The 19,814-nt window shown below is 44.1% G+C and overlaps 1 protein-coding gene across 1 annotated transcript in view; it reads right to left on the reverse strand.

Moving 5' to 3' along the window:
* Window positions 1-19,814, reverse strand: part of tert (telomerase reverse transcriptase) — a 65,846-nt gene that overhangs the window by 23,241 nt on the left and 22,791 nt on the right. The window contains exons 11-13 of the mRNA XM_059652508.1: window positions 18,879-19,067; window positions 12,568-12,694; window positions 10,017-10,078 (exon numbers count right to left, since the gene is read on the reverse strand). Coding sequence (XP_059508491.1) covers window positions 10,017-10,078; window positions 12,568-12,694; window positions 18,879-19,067 — 378 coding nt within the window. The remainder of the gene's footprint in view (window positions 1-10,016; window positions 10,079-12,567; window positions 12,695-18,878; window positions 19,068-19,814) is intronic.

The raw sequence follows: 19,814 nt of genomic DNA on the forward strand, positions 1-19,814 counted from the left end.
TCAACTGCTGGCACATGCGGGTTGTACATGTGTACAGTCACCATACGGCTCCTCTGCACTGGCATCATGAACAGCAGGACAGCGGTCAGTACAGAGAGGGGGCCCTCACCTCCTTTCTCATTTAAACCCTCCAGGAAGCGCTCGCAAAGCTTGGCGCTCCTGAAGGTCACGTCGTAAAAACCTCCTCCGGGGAAATCCTGCAGGCAGTAAATGTCCGCAGCAGTGAACCCGCAACAGTCCAACAGGACCCTCTTCACGAAGAAGGTGCGGTCCACAGGTGCACCTTCATCCACCTTCTTCACGGAAACACGGATGGTGTTCCAGACCCCCTGACCCGGGGCATGAGCACTTGCCACAGCCATCGTTGCAGGTTGGCTGCTCCCCTGAACCAGCGTTAGGCCGAAGCCAGCATTAATATCCACCGGTTGCAAGGGTGCACAGCCAACCCGACGTCTTCCTTCCACCTCCAACACAGTCACGCTCTCCTCCTCTCGGTCCACAAAAGAGTGGGTCTTTACTTTGTTCCGGATGTAAGCTGGTTCACTGAGCTTGAAGGCGTGTTCCCAGATGTTTTGTCACCATTCTAGGTAACATCATCAGTGAGCCTCCAACGAAGCGCTGGTGTTATGTCCAGCTTTCTATTTATCTGTTTAGGTTTCCTTGGGTTGGTGATGTCATTTCCTGCATTGGTGATGTCATTTCCTGTTCTTTTTCTCAGAGGGTGGTAGATTGGCTCCAAATCAATGTGTTTGTTGATGGAGTTCCGGTTGGAATGCCATGCCTCTAGGAATTCTCTGTTGTCTCTGCCTGTCTCTGTTTGGCTTGTCCTAGGATGGATGTGTTGTCCCAATCAAAGTGGTGTGCTTCCTGATCTGTACGTAAGGATACTAGTGATTGTGGGTCATGTCGTTTTGTGGCTAGTTGATGTTCATGTATCCTGGTGGCTAGCTTTCTGCCAGTTTGACCAAAAACGAACGTCATCTACGAAATACCTTGCAAAAACTGTGACAAACACTACATTGGACAAACAGGCAGAAAGCTAGCCACCAGGATACATGAACATCAACTAGACACAAAACGACATGACCCACTATCACTAGTATCCTTCCATACAGATAAGGAAGGACACCACTTTGATTGGGACAACACATCCATCCTAGGACAAGCCAAACACAGACACGCACGAGAATTCCTAGAAGCATGGCATTCCAACCGGAACTCCATCAACAAACACATTGGCTCCAAATCAATCTACCACCCTCTGAGAAAAAGAACAGGAAATGACATCACCAATGCAGGAAATGACATCACCAACCCAAGGAAACCTAAACAGATAAATAGAAAGCGGGACATAACACCAGCGCTTCGTTGGAGGCTCACTGATGATGTTACCTAGAATGGCAACAAAATGTCTGAAAACTAACCTTACAGCTCAGCAAGCAAACTCACATCCAGAACCTCAACCTGAGCTACAAATCTTCTCAAAACTTGCTATTATAATCTCTCATTTGAGATGCTCACTGCCTGGCAGAGATGTTATATGCCATTTAACAGCCCAAGCCCGGATGTTGTCCATGGCTTGCTTTCTATTGACACAAACCGCTTTGGTTTCTAACGAGTCATAAATGGTATCCAGCGTTGTGTGATCGTCAGTGAACAATACTTTCGACCTTCAGACGGAGGCAAGGTCACTGATAACAGAGGCCAGAACACCACTGTATGGATCTCCTGTTATAATGTTTGATCTCCGAGAACCACAACCACGTCTGTGCACAATGTATTACTCTGAAGTGCAACATCTATTTTAGGTACAAATATCAGCAATGCACAATGGAATTGTGCAAACTGAATTAGATTTGTAGCTGCATGATTGGTTTTGTACAACCAATTGAAGGCAGACTTTGGTCTTTATAGAACCTTTCAGATGCTTATGAAAGCCTTCGTAATCAATTAATTACTTCTTGCAGCGATACTCAAGAAAATAATTTCCTGTAGCATTTAGATAACAGATGAGGATCAATAACACACTTCTCAAAAATAATGGAGCACTGCCATCAATGAATAAATTCCACCCAATAAAAGGGAATTATCTGAAATGCAAGGCTCCCAGTATTTATTGATCATTAGGAGAGTCACTGTTAATTTTGCTGATTCACAAAGTACATTTCAGCCCTGCCAGAAGTTAAATGTGGCTAACTATGAAGAACAAGATGACCTACAGCCACAGGTCGATGGTCAGAAAGACGTTCTGATGCTGCACTGCAGTGTGGAGAAGTAGTTGCCAGGCGTTATCAGGGTCAAAGGGTTTTGGGTCGTCCGCACTAAAAATCAAATTAAAGTCTCTCTCATCGACCTGCAGAAGGAGGTTAAACTCCAGCAAACATTTATTGTGCTGTCCAATCTTGGGGCTCAAGAACTAAGCGAATGGTCTGTAATTCAGATGAGTCATTGACTGAGGCTCTGCCTTATCTCTCTGTTGGGCAAGAAAGGTCCCATGGCCCTTGCTGTTTTGGGAGGGTCGTTCTTACAGTCTTCTACACACCTAGTTGATACTGATCCCTCAAAGGAGCTAAATGCTGGCTAAGTGCTTGCTGAACTGTCTGAAATAGTGTGTGTAACACATAATGTATCTGTGCTTTTGTAAATGGTATCTGTGTTCATGGAAATGTTCAGTACCATTTGTCCAATATCTGCAGCTGGCCCTAATGAGTGAGGCTGGTGCAAGGCTACATGTGAATAAAGTAACATTCATGCAATAACAGAATCTAACCATCGTCCTTTGACATTCAATCTCAAGACCATCACTGAATGCCCCACTGTCAACATCTTGGGGGTTACCGTTGACCAGAAACTTAACTAGACCAGGCATAGACAGGTTGTGGCTACAAAAAAAAAACAGACCAGGGACTGGGAATTCTGCAGTCAGTAACCCACTGTTCATCAATAATCTCCACTTTCCTGGCTGTGTAACTCTAGATGCTCAAGAAGCTCAACACCATTCAGGGGAAAGCAACATGCTTTAACACCGTTCCTAAGAGAGCTGTAGGTGTTTCTACACCACAATGGTTCAAGAAGGTAGCTCACCAGCACTACTCCAGGGTAATCAGGAATGGACAATAACCACTGGCTCAGCCAGCAATACCCACATCCAATATTCCCTCTGCTGCCCACACGGGTCTCTCAGGTCCGTGCGTGACAGTCTCCTCCAAAACCAGAAGTCAATGCTGGGAGCATCAGACAGTTGGTTGGCATGTGTAAAACCTCCGAGCAACTGCACAGTCAAACAGCTTTTAGGAAACATTCTCCATGTCCCACTTCAAAATAAACTCTGTAGAAATTGAAGGCAACAGAAAGAAAGCTTTAGGTAAAATGGAAAGTGTTAGAAATGCTTGGTCTACCTTGGCTTCAAGGGTTCCCCATCAAATGCCCGGCATTAAATGCAAATTTAGCCACTTCAATGTTGCTCGCTAGGAGACAAGGCTTAATTGGAATAAGACTGGCACATGAGTGGTTTTATGTTTTTCTCAAAATAAATAAATAGATTTACTTTAAAAAGCTGTATCATAAGTTAAATAAATTCATTAGGCTAGCATAACTAGACAACATCACATGGCTTTGTTTTCCTTTCAGAAATCTGAACTAAGGTCCAATTCTGGCAAATTCCTCCTTTAGACAAAAGGCCAACCTAGAAATATAGAAGCTTGACCATTATCGAGTAAGCAAGTTTTTTAAAAATTTATTAACGAGATGTGGGTGCTGCTGGCTAGGCAGCATTAATAGTCCATCCCTAACTGCCCAGAGGGCAACCACAGTCAACCACATTGCTGTGGGTCTGGAGTCACATGTAGGCCAGGCCAGGTGAGGATGGCAGTTTCCTTCCCTAGAGGACATGAGCGAACCAGATGGGTTTTTCCGACAATCGACAATGGATTCATGGTTATCATTAGATTTTTAACTCCAGATTTTGCTTTTAAAATTCAAATTCCGACATATTGGGATTCAAACTGGGTTCTCTGAAATAACAATCAAGCGATAAAACCACGAGGCCATCACCTTCCTTAGTTTGTATACTTATATATTTACACTCAATGGCGCAAAGACTTTGTTGATTGTTGCTTTGTTAAACTGATGTAAACAAAGTCCTGTTCCACCAACTCACTGGTAGTCTATCCAACCAGCACTTTGATTTTACAAAATCAGAGTCTGGAAAATGTTACAAGTCAATCATGATACAATTAAATAACTGTGAACATCCATGAAAACTGTAAAATCAATGAAGGTCCTGAGTGAATTTGAGGCTGTTTGAGCAATGTGCTATTTCTGGTATCATCCTAAGCGTTAACAAAGTTCAAGTGAATTATCAGGAAAGCTATCAAAGCTGTTAAATTGTTAACCACTAGTATTTTTTTTATATAGTGTTATGAAATGTTAATCAACACACTCACTGCTATCGACTAAAATGTTAACTCACCGGTCATAGCACCAGGATCAAAGTCAACGGTATTTTATATGAGGCAAATACTGGGTGCCCTACCATTCATATCTTCTGTGTGCATGGGTTCCTTTGGGGTTACATGATCTAGCAGGCGTGTGAGGGCAGACACCCTGTGGCATAACGAGGAGTCTTGTCGAGAAAACAAGATGTAAATTGTTGCAGAGATGCAATAGACTGCAGGCTGTAAGAACAAGCTTTGTTACCACAGGGTCTGTTGGGAGGGCACAGCGTTGGGGCTGTCTCACATAAAGTCCTACTTTACTCTCTCACCTAGTAAACATGGTATCATTGCAATGGGTGATGCCTCTATTGTACTCAATCAAATGCTAAACCTTTCAGGTCCTTCCAGGCACATACACAATATCTCTAGAAGAAACAGGAACAGGAGTAGGCCATTCAGCCCTTCGAGTCTGCTCTGCCATTCAATAGGATCATGGCTGATCAGACCACTCCAACACCTTACCCCCATGTTTTTTTTCTGCTAACTGTTCACATTATACATTCAGTGTGTTATGGTGATTGTTAAAATGGAATATCATATTTTAACTTCCACCCTGACTGTTATACCTGAGATCTTTCAAGGGCTAATCGAGGATGAAACATGGACCTGAACTGGCTACAGTGGTCATCTGACTGAGGCAGGCTTCAAGGGACCCACGTGGAACAAACAAAATTGTCCACTGCGAAATTGCCATCTTTACCTAAAAACGGCAAAATTAAGCATCTGAGTCAACATTAAGAAATTTTCATCTCCTATTTTAATTCACAAGTGTAGGATAATTTCACATATTGGGAGGTGAAATGTTCATCTGCAGGGTTAGCCAGCTTGGAAGGACCGTGGAGCTATACTCAGGAATACAAACTGAACTATATTTCAACAGCTGGTTTTTAAGCAGCAGGGCAAAGAGAAGGGAAAATTAATTTGTGACAACAACAGTTGTCTTGCCCGTTCCACTCATGATCTAAGAATACAGCATTCACTGAAAAAGCAAACTGGGCAAGGTACCATTCATCAAGAACTCATAAGATATTGACAGATTCCAATACTGCTGAGGAGACAAATCAAACACTAAACAACTATGGCCCCAGGTTAAGAATCAAATACCTCAGGGATTTGAGGGACTGTTTAACTGTGTAACCTTTAGTCTCCCTGTCTGTACCAGAGATAGTCCCTCTTAAATGTATTGCTTATGTGTATGTTTGATGAGAAATTAGGTTTGATTAACTTGTTGGAGTTTTTTGAGAATGTTATTAATAAAAATTGATAAATGGGCATTAAACAGAAAACAAAGAGCTACAGATGCTTGAAATCTGAAACAAAAACAGTAATTGCTGGAGAAATTCAGCAGGTTTTGCAGCATCTGTAGAGAGAAAGCAGAGTTAACACTTCAGGTCCAGCGACCCTTATTCAGAACTGATTGTAGCCAGGAACAGGTTGGTATAAATGCTGAAGTTGGGAAGGGAGAGTTCACAGCTGTGAAATATGTATTGGTTTTCTAGTTTTTGGTGTTGAAGAGTTACGTGTAGCGTGTTTTTGATAGTAAGTACTATGGCCATGTAGTTGAATTTGTACAGCTGTGAACAGTTTATCCTCAACAGCCAATGCTCACTATTTGATAAGGCTGTGACACTTACTCCTGAGTCTAACTTGTAATTCATCACAGGATCAGCTCACCAAAGTCTTTGGTCTGGGTCGTTAATCTCCTTTGACAAAATTTGGGTTTGTCTTCTACTGGAGACTTCTCTGTCTCAGTTAATGCCGTGTGGGCAGTTGTTCAGTTTTGTTTTGCTTTTCTGTGGCTATATCCCACTCAACACATTTCCTAAAAATGACCTAATGCTGTATATTAAAAGCATTCGGTATTAACAACTAGGCACTGTTCAATCCTGTGAGTTCTCTTTGCTCCAAAGTATTGGCAAGGACTTTAAATGTCCTAACCACTGCAATGGCTTATCACATGTATATTTTGCGCTCCTGTACCTTAAGAATTGAATGGATTCTGAAGGTCTCTTCGATGACGTTCGGTCTGTTTTCCCTTATGATTAATTAGTTTTGCTTTGAACCTTTGCTTTACTCACTGTCTGAAATCGGTTTTGTTGAAAGCCTTGTCTTCTTTATACTTAATAAATCTGACAAGGATTCATTAGCAATGCTTACAACAATTGGATCTGTAATAAGTCACCACAGTGGAAGATCTCCAGTAGTCTGTAGAGGTTCACCTGGAGGCTGTAGTTTTCTGTTAAATGTTGTTTTTTCAAGGCTTCCATGAGCTGTGACGTTGAAATAGTTGTCAAAGGCTCTCAGTACCTCTTTGTATGTGTCTTCTGCTTCTTTTACCCCTTGGAGAGCAATAAAATCATCGGTTCCACTCCCAATTCCGTACAGCAGTGTCTTGACGGATTCAGAAGCTGAGCAAGTCCAGAAGGTGAAGAATCATTTTGCTAGAATGCTCGATTTTACTTTCTATTCGGTCCATCTCTGAAATTAAATCTTCCTGCCAATATTATTTCTGCTGCCACTACTCCCTAATCAGGTACTTCAACTTCTTTGCAAGGTTTTTATTCTTCAGTAATTGTGGATGTCCTATGCTTTGGTTCTGTTCTGGAGGGTCTCCCCTCACTTTGCAGCTTAAGAAGAAAACTTAGGTGAGGCAATGGCTTGGTGGTATTATTGCTGGACTGTTAATCCAGAGACCCAGATAATGTCTGGGGACCCAGGTTGGAATCTCGCCCTAGCAGACGGTGGAATTTGAATTCCATAAAATATCTGGAATTAACAGTCTGATGATGACTGTAAATCCATCGTCCATTGTTAGGAAAAACCCAACTGGTTCACTAATGTCATTTAGGGAAGGAAGCCTGGTCTGGCCTACATGATTCGCCAGACCCACAGCAAATGTGGCTGACTCTTAACTGCCCTCTGGGCAATCAGGGATGGGCAATAAATGCTGCAGCAACGCCCTCATCCTGTAAATGAATAAAGACTCTGCACATTGTTTCCTTATTTATTCATGGGATGTATGCATTGCTGCTTAGCCCAGCTGTTACTGCCCAGCACACACTACCCTGGAAAAGTTGGCAAGAAGTTGCCTTCATGAACTGTCGCTGTACCTGAAGTAAAGATAAGTCCGCTATGCTGTAAGGAAAGGCTTTCAAAGATTTAGACTCAGATATAGTTAAGAGAGGGTGTCAGAGTTCAAAGTCAGGATGCTGTGTAGCTTGGAAGGGGAGCCTGCAGAGGGCATATAATAACAGAAAATGCTGCAGCTCTGGCAGCATCTGCAGAGAGAGAGGCAGAGTTAGCGTCTCGAGTCTGGCTTCGAAACAGAACGGCCCTGAAGAAGAATTACATCAAACTCGAAACGTTAACTCTTTCTCTCTCCATAGATGCTGCTAGGTGTGCTGCATTTTCTGTGTTTCTTTTTGGATTTCCAGCACCTGCAATATTTTGCTTTTATTGCAGCAATGGTATTCCCAAGCAGCTGGCTCTTGTCCTTCAAGGTGCCACAAGCCTTGGGTTTGGAAGGCACCATCCAAGTTGCCTTAATGAGTAGTTCCAGCGCACGTTGCAGACGGAACACACTGCTGTCACCTTGTGTTGATGGTGAAGGTACATGCTGAAGGTGAATGTGCTTTGTCTTGAAAGGTATAGAGCTTTCAATGTTGTTGGAGCCACACCCATCCAGACAAGTGGAGACTATTCCAACATGCTCCTGACTTGTTCCTCATTGAATGCCTACAGTGTGGAAGCTGGCTATTCAGCCCATAGAATCCATGCCATCCCTCGGAACAGCATCCCACTCAGGGCCCACCCTCCCACCTTATCCCTCTAACCCTGCATTTCCCATGGTTAATCCAACTAGCCTGCATAACCTTGGATAAAACAGAATGATTTAGCTTGGCTAATCCACCTAATCTGCTGATGTGGGAGGAAACCGAAGCACCCAGAGGAAACCCATGAAGACACAGGAAGAACTTTTAAACTCCTTACAGTCACCCAAGGCTGGAATCAATCCCAGGTCCCTGGTGCTGTGAGGCTGCGCTAATTACTGAGCCACCGTGCCACCCTACAGATGGCGGAGAGGAATTATGGAGACAGGAGCCAAGTTACTCATCTCAATATTCTCGGCCTCTGGCCTGCACTTGCAGGCACGATATTTATTGTAATTGGTCCAGTTTGTTTCTGGTCAGTGGTAATCCCCAGGACGTTGGCTGAGAGAGATTCTGTAACGGCCATACCACTGAATGTCAAAAGGCGATGGTTAAATTCCTTCTTATTGGAGATGGGTGTCGCCTGGCACAAATGTTACTTGCCACTTATCTGCCTGATTCTGAACAGTGTCCATGTTTTGCTACATTTATACACTAACTGCTTCGGTAGTTGAGGGGTTGAGAGTGGTGCTGAATGTTGTGCAAACAATCATTAGCGAGCATCCCCACTTCTGAGCTTACAATTACGGGAAGGTCACTGATGGGGGAAGCTGAAAGTGGTTGGGACAAGGACCCTACCCTGAGGAACTCCTGCAGTGATGTCCTAGTGAGGTCAGATGACTGACCTCCAACAACCACAACCATCTTCCTTTGTGTTAGGTGCTCCAGCCATGTCTCAGTATGCTTAAATTCCTGCTGAATTCACATCCAAAAACACAATTTGGCAAATATTGTATGACACAAGAATAGCGTCTTGCTATATAGAAGGTAAACAATTAAAGAAGGTAAACAATGTACAGACATTTGAAGATATGCCATGGCTGCGTGGGATCATGGTGATATAAAGATGTGGCTAATGTTACATACAAGGGAAACAGTGTAAATAATCATGAGGTCTTGATGAGAGAGTGAGTTAGTATTTGAGGGTGAGGGCCTTTCTGCCGAAACATCATCATTGACATGAAACATTAATTCCATTATTATCTTTAAGGGGGTCAGTGAAGGGGTGTATGTGGCACAGTGGAATGGGCAATTAGGGGGTGTGGTGTGTTTGCTGAGGGTGGAATGGGCAGTGACGGGTGAGTGTGGGGCTTCAGCAAGATGTATTCCTGTGCACAGCAGATTACAGAGTTAACCCTGCCCAGTACAGATCGGAGTATCAGAGCAAAGTGGCATTATTTGCTAACTCACAGATTATTCACTGGATTCCACCTTACTTTTATCAGGAAGCAATCTCATTTCACTTCCCAAATTGGAACGTTTTAGAAATTCACATGAAAATATTTCCTCATGCGTTCGACATAAATGGATGTTGGGAACAAATTCGACACACCATCTTATTGGTGCCACGAAGGATTAGACCACACACAGCATACAAATCATTTGAATTAAAAAGATCTTGAGTTGAGAGCCAGTGGATGGGCACATTTAATTATGACTCCACAAAGGCAAAGCATGTAAACAACCCTCAAACTCAAATAAACTCAAGGGCTCATTTATCATCTGACATTCTGAACCATATGTCCCTTTGTGATGTGCTGTTATAAACCACCCAAAAATAATCAAGTGACCGCAAGTTTTTGCGAAGTACCTGTAAGCCTGGAGAAGAAATAGCTTGTAGATGTTGATGTTAACTGTTCTCAATGTATTAACCTGCAGGAATTAAAAACGTCTTTGAGCTGATCATCAATTTTATACTTGTCTATACAGTACACAACACCCACCCCACCACACTTAAAGTCTGTAGCAACAATTCAAGTTATTTTAATCTCTGGGCAGTTACACTGCGGGAAGGTCAAAAAGAACGTATGTATCTAGGCGCGCTTCACCTAACACTGCAGGAAGAAACCATCTCAAGTTTGCTTCTGCTAATGATGAAGTTTAGAAAGCCAAAATACTTTTGCAATTGTGTTTTACCATTATGTTAAACAATTATCTTGAATTCATTTCAAATCAAAATGTTTTAACTCTCCAACAGTTTGTAGCAGCAGTGCAGGGATGCACAAATGTCTGTTTTCATTTATGTGATACTGGATTAACTAAACATTCTAGTTTCGGCTTTTCTGGCATTGTAATGTCACATAGGTTTACGGGACAGTGGAGATCACAGAAACGATTGCGGGTTTCTGTGCATGTAATGTGGAAAAAGTGAGTATTTGAGCTGCTTATCTTGGGAAGAGGAATTCTGGACAAAAACAAAGGATAAACAAACAAACAGAGACACTGATATTGATTTGTGGCCATCACTTCCAATTATAAACTCTTGTTATGAATTTCTCATCTCTTTACTGTTATTACCCGTGAGAACCATACTGTATTAATGTTGCACACGGTTCATTAATTTTGTTAAAGTTATCAACTGCCCAACAAGCAAGTGTCTTTTTTTATTCATTTTGAGGAGCGAGCGTCACTGGCTGGGCCAGCATTTCTTGCCATCCCTAGTTGCCCTCGAGAAGGTGGTGGCGAGCTGCCTTCCCGAACCGCTGCAGTCCTTCTGCTGTGGGTTGATCCACAATGCTATTAGGGTGGGAATTCCACGATTTTGATCCAGCAACACTGAAGGAACGGCGATATATTTCCAAGTCAGGATGGTGAGGGACTTGGAGGTGGTGGTGTTCCCATATGTCTGCTGCCCTTGTCCTTCTGGATGGAAGTGGTCGTGGGTTTGGAAGGTGCTGTCTGAGGATCTTTGGTGAATTTCTGCAGTGCATCTTGTAAATAGTGCACACGGTTGCTACAGAGTGTCCGTAGTGGAGGGAGGGACTGGATTTATCAGACAGAGAGACTCAATCTTACTACAGGCTGCAAGGCTGTCTAATTAGCCAGAAAACAGTCACTGGGCAGCAACATCCAGCATATTCCATTTTGACATGCAAGCCATATCGTTATAGCAACATTGAGCCAGCCAGGAAGTCCCTGCCCTCTATTAGGCACTGTCCAACAACTGCACCTGGTCCTGAAAGCTGTCTGCTCTATGCCCTACAACAAAGTTCCCCAACCCACACAACACAATTACAACTCTGTCAGAAACCACTCTTCCAACAATCAACATCTGGGTTCCACCTTTTCCACAAGCTTCCAAAGTTCCTGTCAGACTACAGATGGGGCCTTTGGCACCATCACACTCTGCTAATAGTCTGCACCTCCCTGTAGGCCAAAGGGAATGGTGAGGGACAACCCCACCCGAGTGGCAGGGAAGCCCAGAGGGAAGACTCTCAGGGTAACAGGGGAGAAAGTGGAAACAGGGAACTCAACTCGATGATGGGCCACGATTATACTAAACTCTCGAAGGGTTGAATAGCCTACTCCTGTTCCAACTTTCTATATTATTATAGCATGTCTGCAGCTCCAACAATCCTTCAACCAACAGCCAACTTGTAGCTGGCAAGATGATTGACCAGGCTAAGCCATCACTGGCCCAGACGCTGCTGTCAGGTTCCATCTGGCCCGAGCTTCTCAAGATATTGATCTCTCTTGAAAAAATTCAGGAAATGGTGCCCTCCCAATTACTGTTACCCAGCACGGTGAGTTTATTGCTGAGCTTGTGAACAAGTTGTGACTACAGCAGCTATAAGTGGCCATCAGATCCTGAACAAACAGAGGAACTCAAATCACATTTATACACAGACCTTTTTATAACTGAATCACTCACAAGGGGGTTGATCCAAAACAAAAGTGGATGCACTTCAGGGGTGAACAAGAAGCAAAGCTGCCTCACAAGTTTTTGGGGCTGAACACAATCGTTTGAGACAAAAAGAGAGGGCAGGCCCCCAATTAATGCACTCAAAGACAGTAAGAACTGCCAGTGCTGCAGTCAGAGATAACAGAGTGTGGAGCTGGAGGAACACTTCTGAAGCAGGGTCCCGACACAAAACGTCAACTCTCCTGCTCCCCTGATGCTGCCTCACCTGCTGTGTTCCTCCAGCTCCACACTGTTATCTAGGTCCCCAATTAATCATTGATTTCTATCTAACTCAGGTGACACACCATTGATGTTCATGAATGCGATAGCTACTTAACTGCAATACAAAATCTGCCACATCCCCATCAACTGCAATAGCAGGAAAGTGCAGCCCATGGAAATGAAGCAAAAAAAAATTCACATGTAATCTGTACTCACTACGAGGGACATCACCTCTCACCTCCAGATCCAGGAAAATGTGATGACACTTCAACTTCAAGACAGCCAGTAGCTTCCTCCTCAGATTCTTCCCAGCTTCTGAACGACAGCTGAAAGTCAGACTGGACCTGATGGAGGTGTTTGCATAGCTAAATAGCAAAGAAATGAAATTACTTAGCCAGTATCCTATACTGTGTATTGCTCAGAACATTGAACATAGAGTCAAAATCTATTACTGTTTTCAATTACTGGCAATCTTGCATAATTAACTTTCTTTACTTATTCTTGACTGTTTGAAAGTTAAATAACAAATTTCTTTTCAAGGTTTTCCTCATCTAAAAAGTTTCAATCACAGACAAAATGTAAAAGGGAGTGCCTTGTTTAACACAGCGTGCTCTGTAAAGCTAATGTTTCTTTAGGTAAACAATCAAGCATATTATTGTTATCACATTATGTTTTGCTGGCTCAGTATTTAATTGTAGTCTCTCATGGGGATGATGGGGGTTTTGTGATGCCTATCGGTTGCTACTACAAGCTACCCCTTTTACAGGGAAGCCCTAATCATGAGGGGGCAGCGCATCGAAAGCTTGGGATTTTAAATAAACGTGTTCGACTATAACCTGGTGTCATGTGATTTCTGACCTTGTCCCCCCCCCCAGTCCAACTCTGGCGCTTCCATGTCATGGTCATATTGCTCAACTACGTGAGCGGGGAGCTAATGGCGGCCACCAGGTACTGCATCTACTGAAGGCTCAGGCTCAGGGTCAGCCCAGGAACCCAGGTCCGGGTGAGTGATGATGGGTTCGTACTGCCGGGGTGGAGCGGGGGGGGGGGGGGGGGTTTGCGAGGGGAGAATGGGAGTTGTTTTGCGCAGCCCGGGAATAATGTAGAGAAGCTACAGGCTCTTCATGTGAAATTCACAAGCCAGCCTTAACATTTTTCATGCTGATGAACCTCAGAGGACACCTTTTGACAAGGAAGGCATCTGTGCAGTTCACAGTGTACAACAACAACTTGCAGTTAGATAGCACCTTTAACATAGTGAGGAAACCCAAGAGTTGTTTTACAGGTGCATTATCAACCAACATCCTACTGAGCCGCATAGAAACATAAAAGCCGGGAGCAGGCCTTTGGCCCTCTGAGCCTGCTTCACGTCAACATCACCTCCAAGGCAAAGAGGTTGTGGAGAGAAAGGGTTTTTGAGGGGGCAAGTTTTTTCTTAATTCAATCATAAGTTGAGGGCGTCACTAGGTCAGCATTTATTCCCCTCTCTGATGAAGGGTCTAGGCCCGAAACATCAGCTTTTGTGCTCCTGAGATGCTGCTTGGCCTGCTGTGTTCATCCAGCTTCACACTTTATTATCTTGGATTCTCCAGCATCTGCAGTTCCCATTATCTCTATGTGCAATTAAGACAGTTTTCCTGCAATTAATTTTCCTCCAGCTCCAGACAGTGTTCTCTAGGTCCCCAATTAATCACTGATTTCTATCTAACTCAGGTGACACACCAGCGATGTTCACGAATGTGACAGCTACTTAATTGCAATACAAAATCTGCTACATCCTCATCAACTGCAATAGCAGGAAAGTGCAGCTCTGTAGGTCTGGAGTCACATGGAGGCCAGACCAGGTAAGGATGGCAGTTTCCTTCCCCAAAGGACATTTGTGAACCAGATAGGATTTTCCAACAATTGACAACAGATTCATGGTCATCATTAGACTCTTAATTCCAGATATTTATCGAATTCTAATTCCACCACCTGTTATGGTGGGATTCAAACCAAGTTCTCTGGGTTAATAGTCCAGCGAAAATACCACTGCACCATCACTTCCCCAACAAGTGACAGATTTTTTTTCTGTTAGGACCTAGGCAGCTGAAGGCGTGGCTGTCAATGTAGCAATGGATAACATGGAAAAGTTAAGAAAGCTGAAAGTGATGGAACCAAAATATGTCCCTTTCCACCAACTCAAAAAAAGTCTTTGATAAAATCCAAAGGGCTCTTGAACAAGCTAGTAGTTTTCACCCCTGAGATACGGCCATAATTAGCTTTGCAGAAAGGGGATTTTTATATCAGACCTCAGGGTAGTTGATAGCCTAGTGGTTGCTGGACTGTTAATCCAGAGACAAAGATAATGATCTGGGGACCTGGGTTCAAACCCTGCCACGGCATATGGTGAAATTTGAATTCAATAAATATCTAGAATTAAGAATCTAATGATGACTGTGAATCCATTGTCGATTGTTGGGAAAACCCATCTGGTTCACTAATGTCCTTTAGGGAAGGAAACTGCCATCCTTACCAGGTCTGGCCTCCATGTGACTCCAGACCCACAGCAATGTGGTTGACTCTTAACCGTCCTCTGACAATTAGGGATGGGCAATAAACGCTGCCTGGTCAGTGGCGCCCTTATCCTGTGAATGAATGAATAAACAAAACAAAACTAAAAAAGAAATCAAGCTTAAATCAGCATAGAGCCTTTTAACCAAAGTCCTAGCACAGAGATAAGGGAAATCATTACCAGCACTCTGAACACAGGAATAGTCAACAAAGTAATCGTTATTTACACTTAGATGTCCTATTAAGTTTCAAGGATCATTCAGTCCTCTCTCTAGGCTAAACATTAAACGCATATTGATAACACAAAGAAGTGAGACCACACAAATGTATGATGTGAAAAGAAAGCTGCCAGTTCTTATGAACTTTAAATGTTTATTTAATGTCAAAGAAAATATGCTTTGAAGTTTGTGGGAAATCGCTTCTCTAAAGCCTCACTTAATTAGAAGTGCTTTCAGAAAGGAAGCAGGGATACAAGGCGAGACAACACTACATACCCCGGACAGCAGCAAGACGGCAGCATGACACAGTATAGGACTAGGCAAGTCAGAACCTTCCCAAATTGGCAGGAAGCTTCTTGTAACTTTTAGCCAAAGAGTGCTGAGTTAGGTATTCCAGTGGGCGAAGGACAGGAGCATTCAGAACATGCATCTCAGGCAATTTTAGTAATAGGAGGATGAAAATTGTTATCTTGCGTTTTTTTTGGGTACAACAATGCTCCCAGCAGGGATTGAACCTGAGTTAAAAAAAAATCGATGAATCTACTCGCAAATCAGAAGTATCTGCTTTGACCTGAGGTTATAATTGAGGCACCACCTTCACTAATGACAAAACATTAGGCAACAACCCAATAGTTAAATAAGCTTACAGGGAAAATAGATAAATCTGCCTCTTGACATTACAGAAGGATAGTTTGGAGAGATAGATTGTTTTATATAGTTGTCAGCAAGCTGTTTTTCAACTGATTAAGAATCATAACCAACAGTGGGAGACACAAACATCCTTTCTGGAATCCTCTTATATGTACTGGCCTGTTATGTCAGTATCGAAATGTTGCAATGTTGCGCCTCCTGATTTGAACAGTACTGGAGCTGAGAAAGAGGCAACTTGGTTCAAACTTACACCGACCCTGAGGAGTCTTAACAAGGTGAATGTTTCTTCTTGTAGGAGAATCTAGGATTCAGGGTCACTGCTTAAATACTGGAGGCTACCTGTTCAACATAGAGAGGAGGAGAAAGGTTGCCTCACAGAGGTTCAGGAGTATGTGGAACGCTCTTTCTCAAAAGGCAGTGTAAGCAGGAATGTTTGATTTTCTTCATTTGTTGATGGGAGAGGTAGATGGATTCTTGATGAGAAAGGATGTGATAGGTTATCACAGGGGCAGCAATGTGGAATAATCAGATCAACTATGATCTTGGTGAATGGTATAGCAAGCTCAAAGGGCTGCATGGCTAAACACAGCTCCTAATTCATATCTTCCTTCTTACATTCATGGCATGGGAGAGATTACGAATGCTGATTACAATTGTACATGGAGATGTCGCTATGTATTAAGACGACAGGACCAGTTATTGATACACAGTTCTGAAACACTGAGAAAGGTAATGAGAGAGCTGAATATTGACTCATTATAAGTATCCATTGGGATTTTAACTGGAGCTTCTTAATTGGAGAAATATTGTGGAAAAATAAAAGATACAAAACCATGTATTTTAAAGATGAATCCAGCATATAAATGTATGCGCCAATTCCACACCTTGTTGCCAATTTACACTGTTATTTATACATACTCTGAATTAAAATTTAATCTGTCAAACCAACTTGTAAAAAAAGCAACTGGCTGACAACAGAAAGTGCCTCAGTTCTTCAACTATCAAATGTGCAGGTAAAGAAACTGCTGTTCAGGCATAAAACAATTGCTTTCCCCCATTAAAATTACATTCTCAATCTCACTTCCCAACTTAGAGGAACAGTCAGAAATAATGGGAACTGCAGATGCTGGAGATAATAAAGTGTGAAGCTGGATGAACACAGCAGGCCAAGCAGCATCTCAGGAGCACAAAAGCTGACGTTTCAGGCCTAGACCCTTCATCAGAGAGGGGGATGGGGTGAGGGTTCTGGAATAAATAGGGAGAGAGGGGGAGGCGGACCGAAGATGGAGAGAAAAGAAGATAGGTGGAGAGGAGAGTATAGGTGGGGAGGTAGGGAGGGGATAGGTCAGTCCAGGGAAGACGGACAGGTCAAGGAGGTGGGATGAGGTTAGTAGGCCGGAAATGGAGGTGCGGCTTGGGGTGGGAGGAAGGGATGGGTGAGAGGAAGAACAGGTTAGGGAGGCAGAGACAGGCTGGGCTGGTTTTGTGATGCAGTGGGGGGAGGGGAAGAACTGGGCTGGTTTTGGGATACAGTGGGGGAAGGGGAGATTTTGAAGCTGGTGAAGTCCACATTGATGCCATTGGGCTGCAGGGTTCCCAAGCGGAATATGAGTTGCTGTTCCTGCAACCTTCGGGTGGCATCATTGTGGCACTGCAGGAGGCCCATGATGAACATGTCATCTTAAGAATGGGAGGCAGAGTTGAAATGGTTCGCGACTGGGAGGTGCAGTTGTTTACTGTGAACCGAGCAGATGTGTTCTGCAAAGCGGTCCCCAAGCCTCCGCTTGGTTTCCCCAATGTAGAGGTAGCCACACCGGGTACAATGGATGCAGTATACCACATTGGTACCTCACACCCCGCCCCCGCCACAACCGCCCAAAGAGGATCCGCCTCGTTCTCACACTCCACCCCACCAACCTCCGGATACAATGCATCACCCTCCGACACTTCCGCCATCTACAATCTGACCCCACCACCCAAGACATTTTTCCATCCCCACCCTTGTCTGCTTTCCGGAGAGACCACTCTCTCCGTGATTCCCTTGTTCGCTCCACACTGCCCTCCATCCCCACCACACCCGGCACCTTCCCCGCAACCGCAGGAAGTGCTACACTTGCCACCACACCTCCTCCCACACCCCCATCCCAGGCCCCAAGATGACTTTCCACATTAAGCAGAGGTTCACCTGCACATCTGCCAATGTGGTATACTGTATCCATTGTACCCGGTGTGGCTTCCTCTACATGGGGAAAACCAAGCGGAGGCTTGGGGACCGCTTTGCAGAACACCTCCGCTCAGTTCGCAATAAACAACTGCACCTCCCAGTCGCAAACCATTTCTACTCCCCCTCCCATTCTTTAGATGACATGTCCATCATGGGCCTCCTGCAGTGCCACAATGATGCCACCCGAAGGTTGCAGGAACAGCAACTCATATTCCGCTTGGGAACCCTGCAGCCCAATGGTATCATCTTCAAAATCTCCCCTTCGCCCACTGCATCCCTAAACCAGCCCAGTTCGTCCCCTCCCCCCACTTCATCACACAACCAGCCCAGCTCTTCCTCACCCCCACTGCGTCCCAAAACCAGCCCAGCCTGTCTCTGCCTCCCTAAACTGTTCTTCCTCTCACCCATCCCTTCCTCCCACCCCAAGCCGCACCTCTATTTCCTACGTACTAATCTCATCCCACCTCCTTGACCTGTCCGTCTTCCCTGGACTGGCCTACACCGTCTCTACCTCCCCAGCTATACTCTCCTCTCCACCTATCTTCTTTTCTCTCCATCTTTGGTCCGCCTCCCCCTCTCTCCCTATTTATTCCAGTACGCTCTCCCCTTCCCCCTCTCTGATGAAGGGTCTAGGCCCGAAACGTCAGCTTTTGTGCTCCTGAGATGCTGCTTGGTCTGCTGTGTTCATCCAGCCTCACATTTTATTATCTTAGAGGAACTGTCAGTTGCTCTTTAGTTCACGTTTAGTAACTGCCAACAAGAAGTTGCTTCAAAAGTCTTCGATCCCCTCCTTTTCTGGGTCACTGCTCAGTACCTGCTCCCAACTGTATGACAGCGTGTTAACTTTTGCTCAAGGAACTGTGCTCGTGAGACCAGTCATACATGAGAAGAGACAGCTCCTACCTGGAATAGTCACCATAGACTTCAAGCGTCTGAGTATCAAAGAGTAGACCACACCAAGGAAAGAGAGAATGTTCCGGCAATGACGTGGTTTTGCTGCAGCCCGGAAGGTTCTCATCAAGAACAAAGTTGACCACTGTTTTATGGGGGTTGATGAAACAGCCGTACTCTGGGATCCCTGCAGCCAGTATTCTGGACCGTTAAGAAACAGAAATAAATACTTGTTCAGTGTGAGCTCTCCAAAGCACTAGCTCACAGCAACAGAAAGCAATACTGTACATTCTCTATTAGCCTCAGCTGGTGGCTCTCATGCCCCTGATGTGCAAAGTTTCAGATTCAAATCTTACTCCAGGAGATCAAGGCTGGCACTATTGCTGTGCTGTCAGAGGTGTTGTCTGTAGGCTCAGGTCCTGTCTGCCCTGTCGGGTGGATGTAGGAGATCCCACACCGCTAGTTCTAAGAAGAGCATGAGATTATCCTCTGGCCAACATTCATTGCTCAACGCAACATTAAAATCAGATTAAACGGCCACACACATAGTTGTTTGTGGGAGCTTGCTGTGCGCAAACTAGCCCCAACTTTCTTAAATTAAAACATTTCAAAAGGTACTTCATTGGCTGTAAAATACCACAAGACATTAAGTGATCGTGAAAAGCAGTACGCAATAGAAGCATTTTTCCCTCCTTTAGATCTGTGAAACCCACAAAATGGGATGAAATTCTCTGGTGCAGTGGAACACTAATGAGTCAATGTAAACTGATATTTATAATCCATTCCCTGAAGGAAAGCTTAAACCCTTTCACCAACAAAAGCTCATATTTATAGTACTTCTTTGAAGTGGCTAAAAGGATTTCTTCCTGCAATTGTACAGAGCCTTGGTGAGACCACACCTGAAATATTGGCTGCAACTTTGCTCTCCTTATTTGAGGAAAGATGTCC

Source organism: Stegostoma tigrinum, chromosome 2 (assembly GCF_030684315.1).
Source record: "Stegostoma tigrinum isolate sSteTig4 chromosome 2, sSteTig4.hap1, whole genome shotgun sequence".
NCBI lineage: Eukaryota > Metazoa > Chordata > Chondrichthyes > Orectolobiformes > Stegostomatidae > Stegostoma > Stegostoma tigrinum.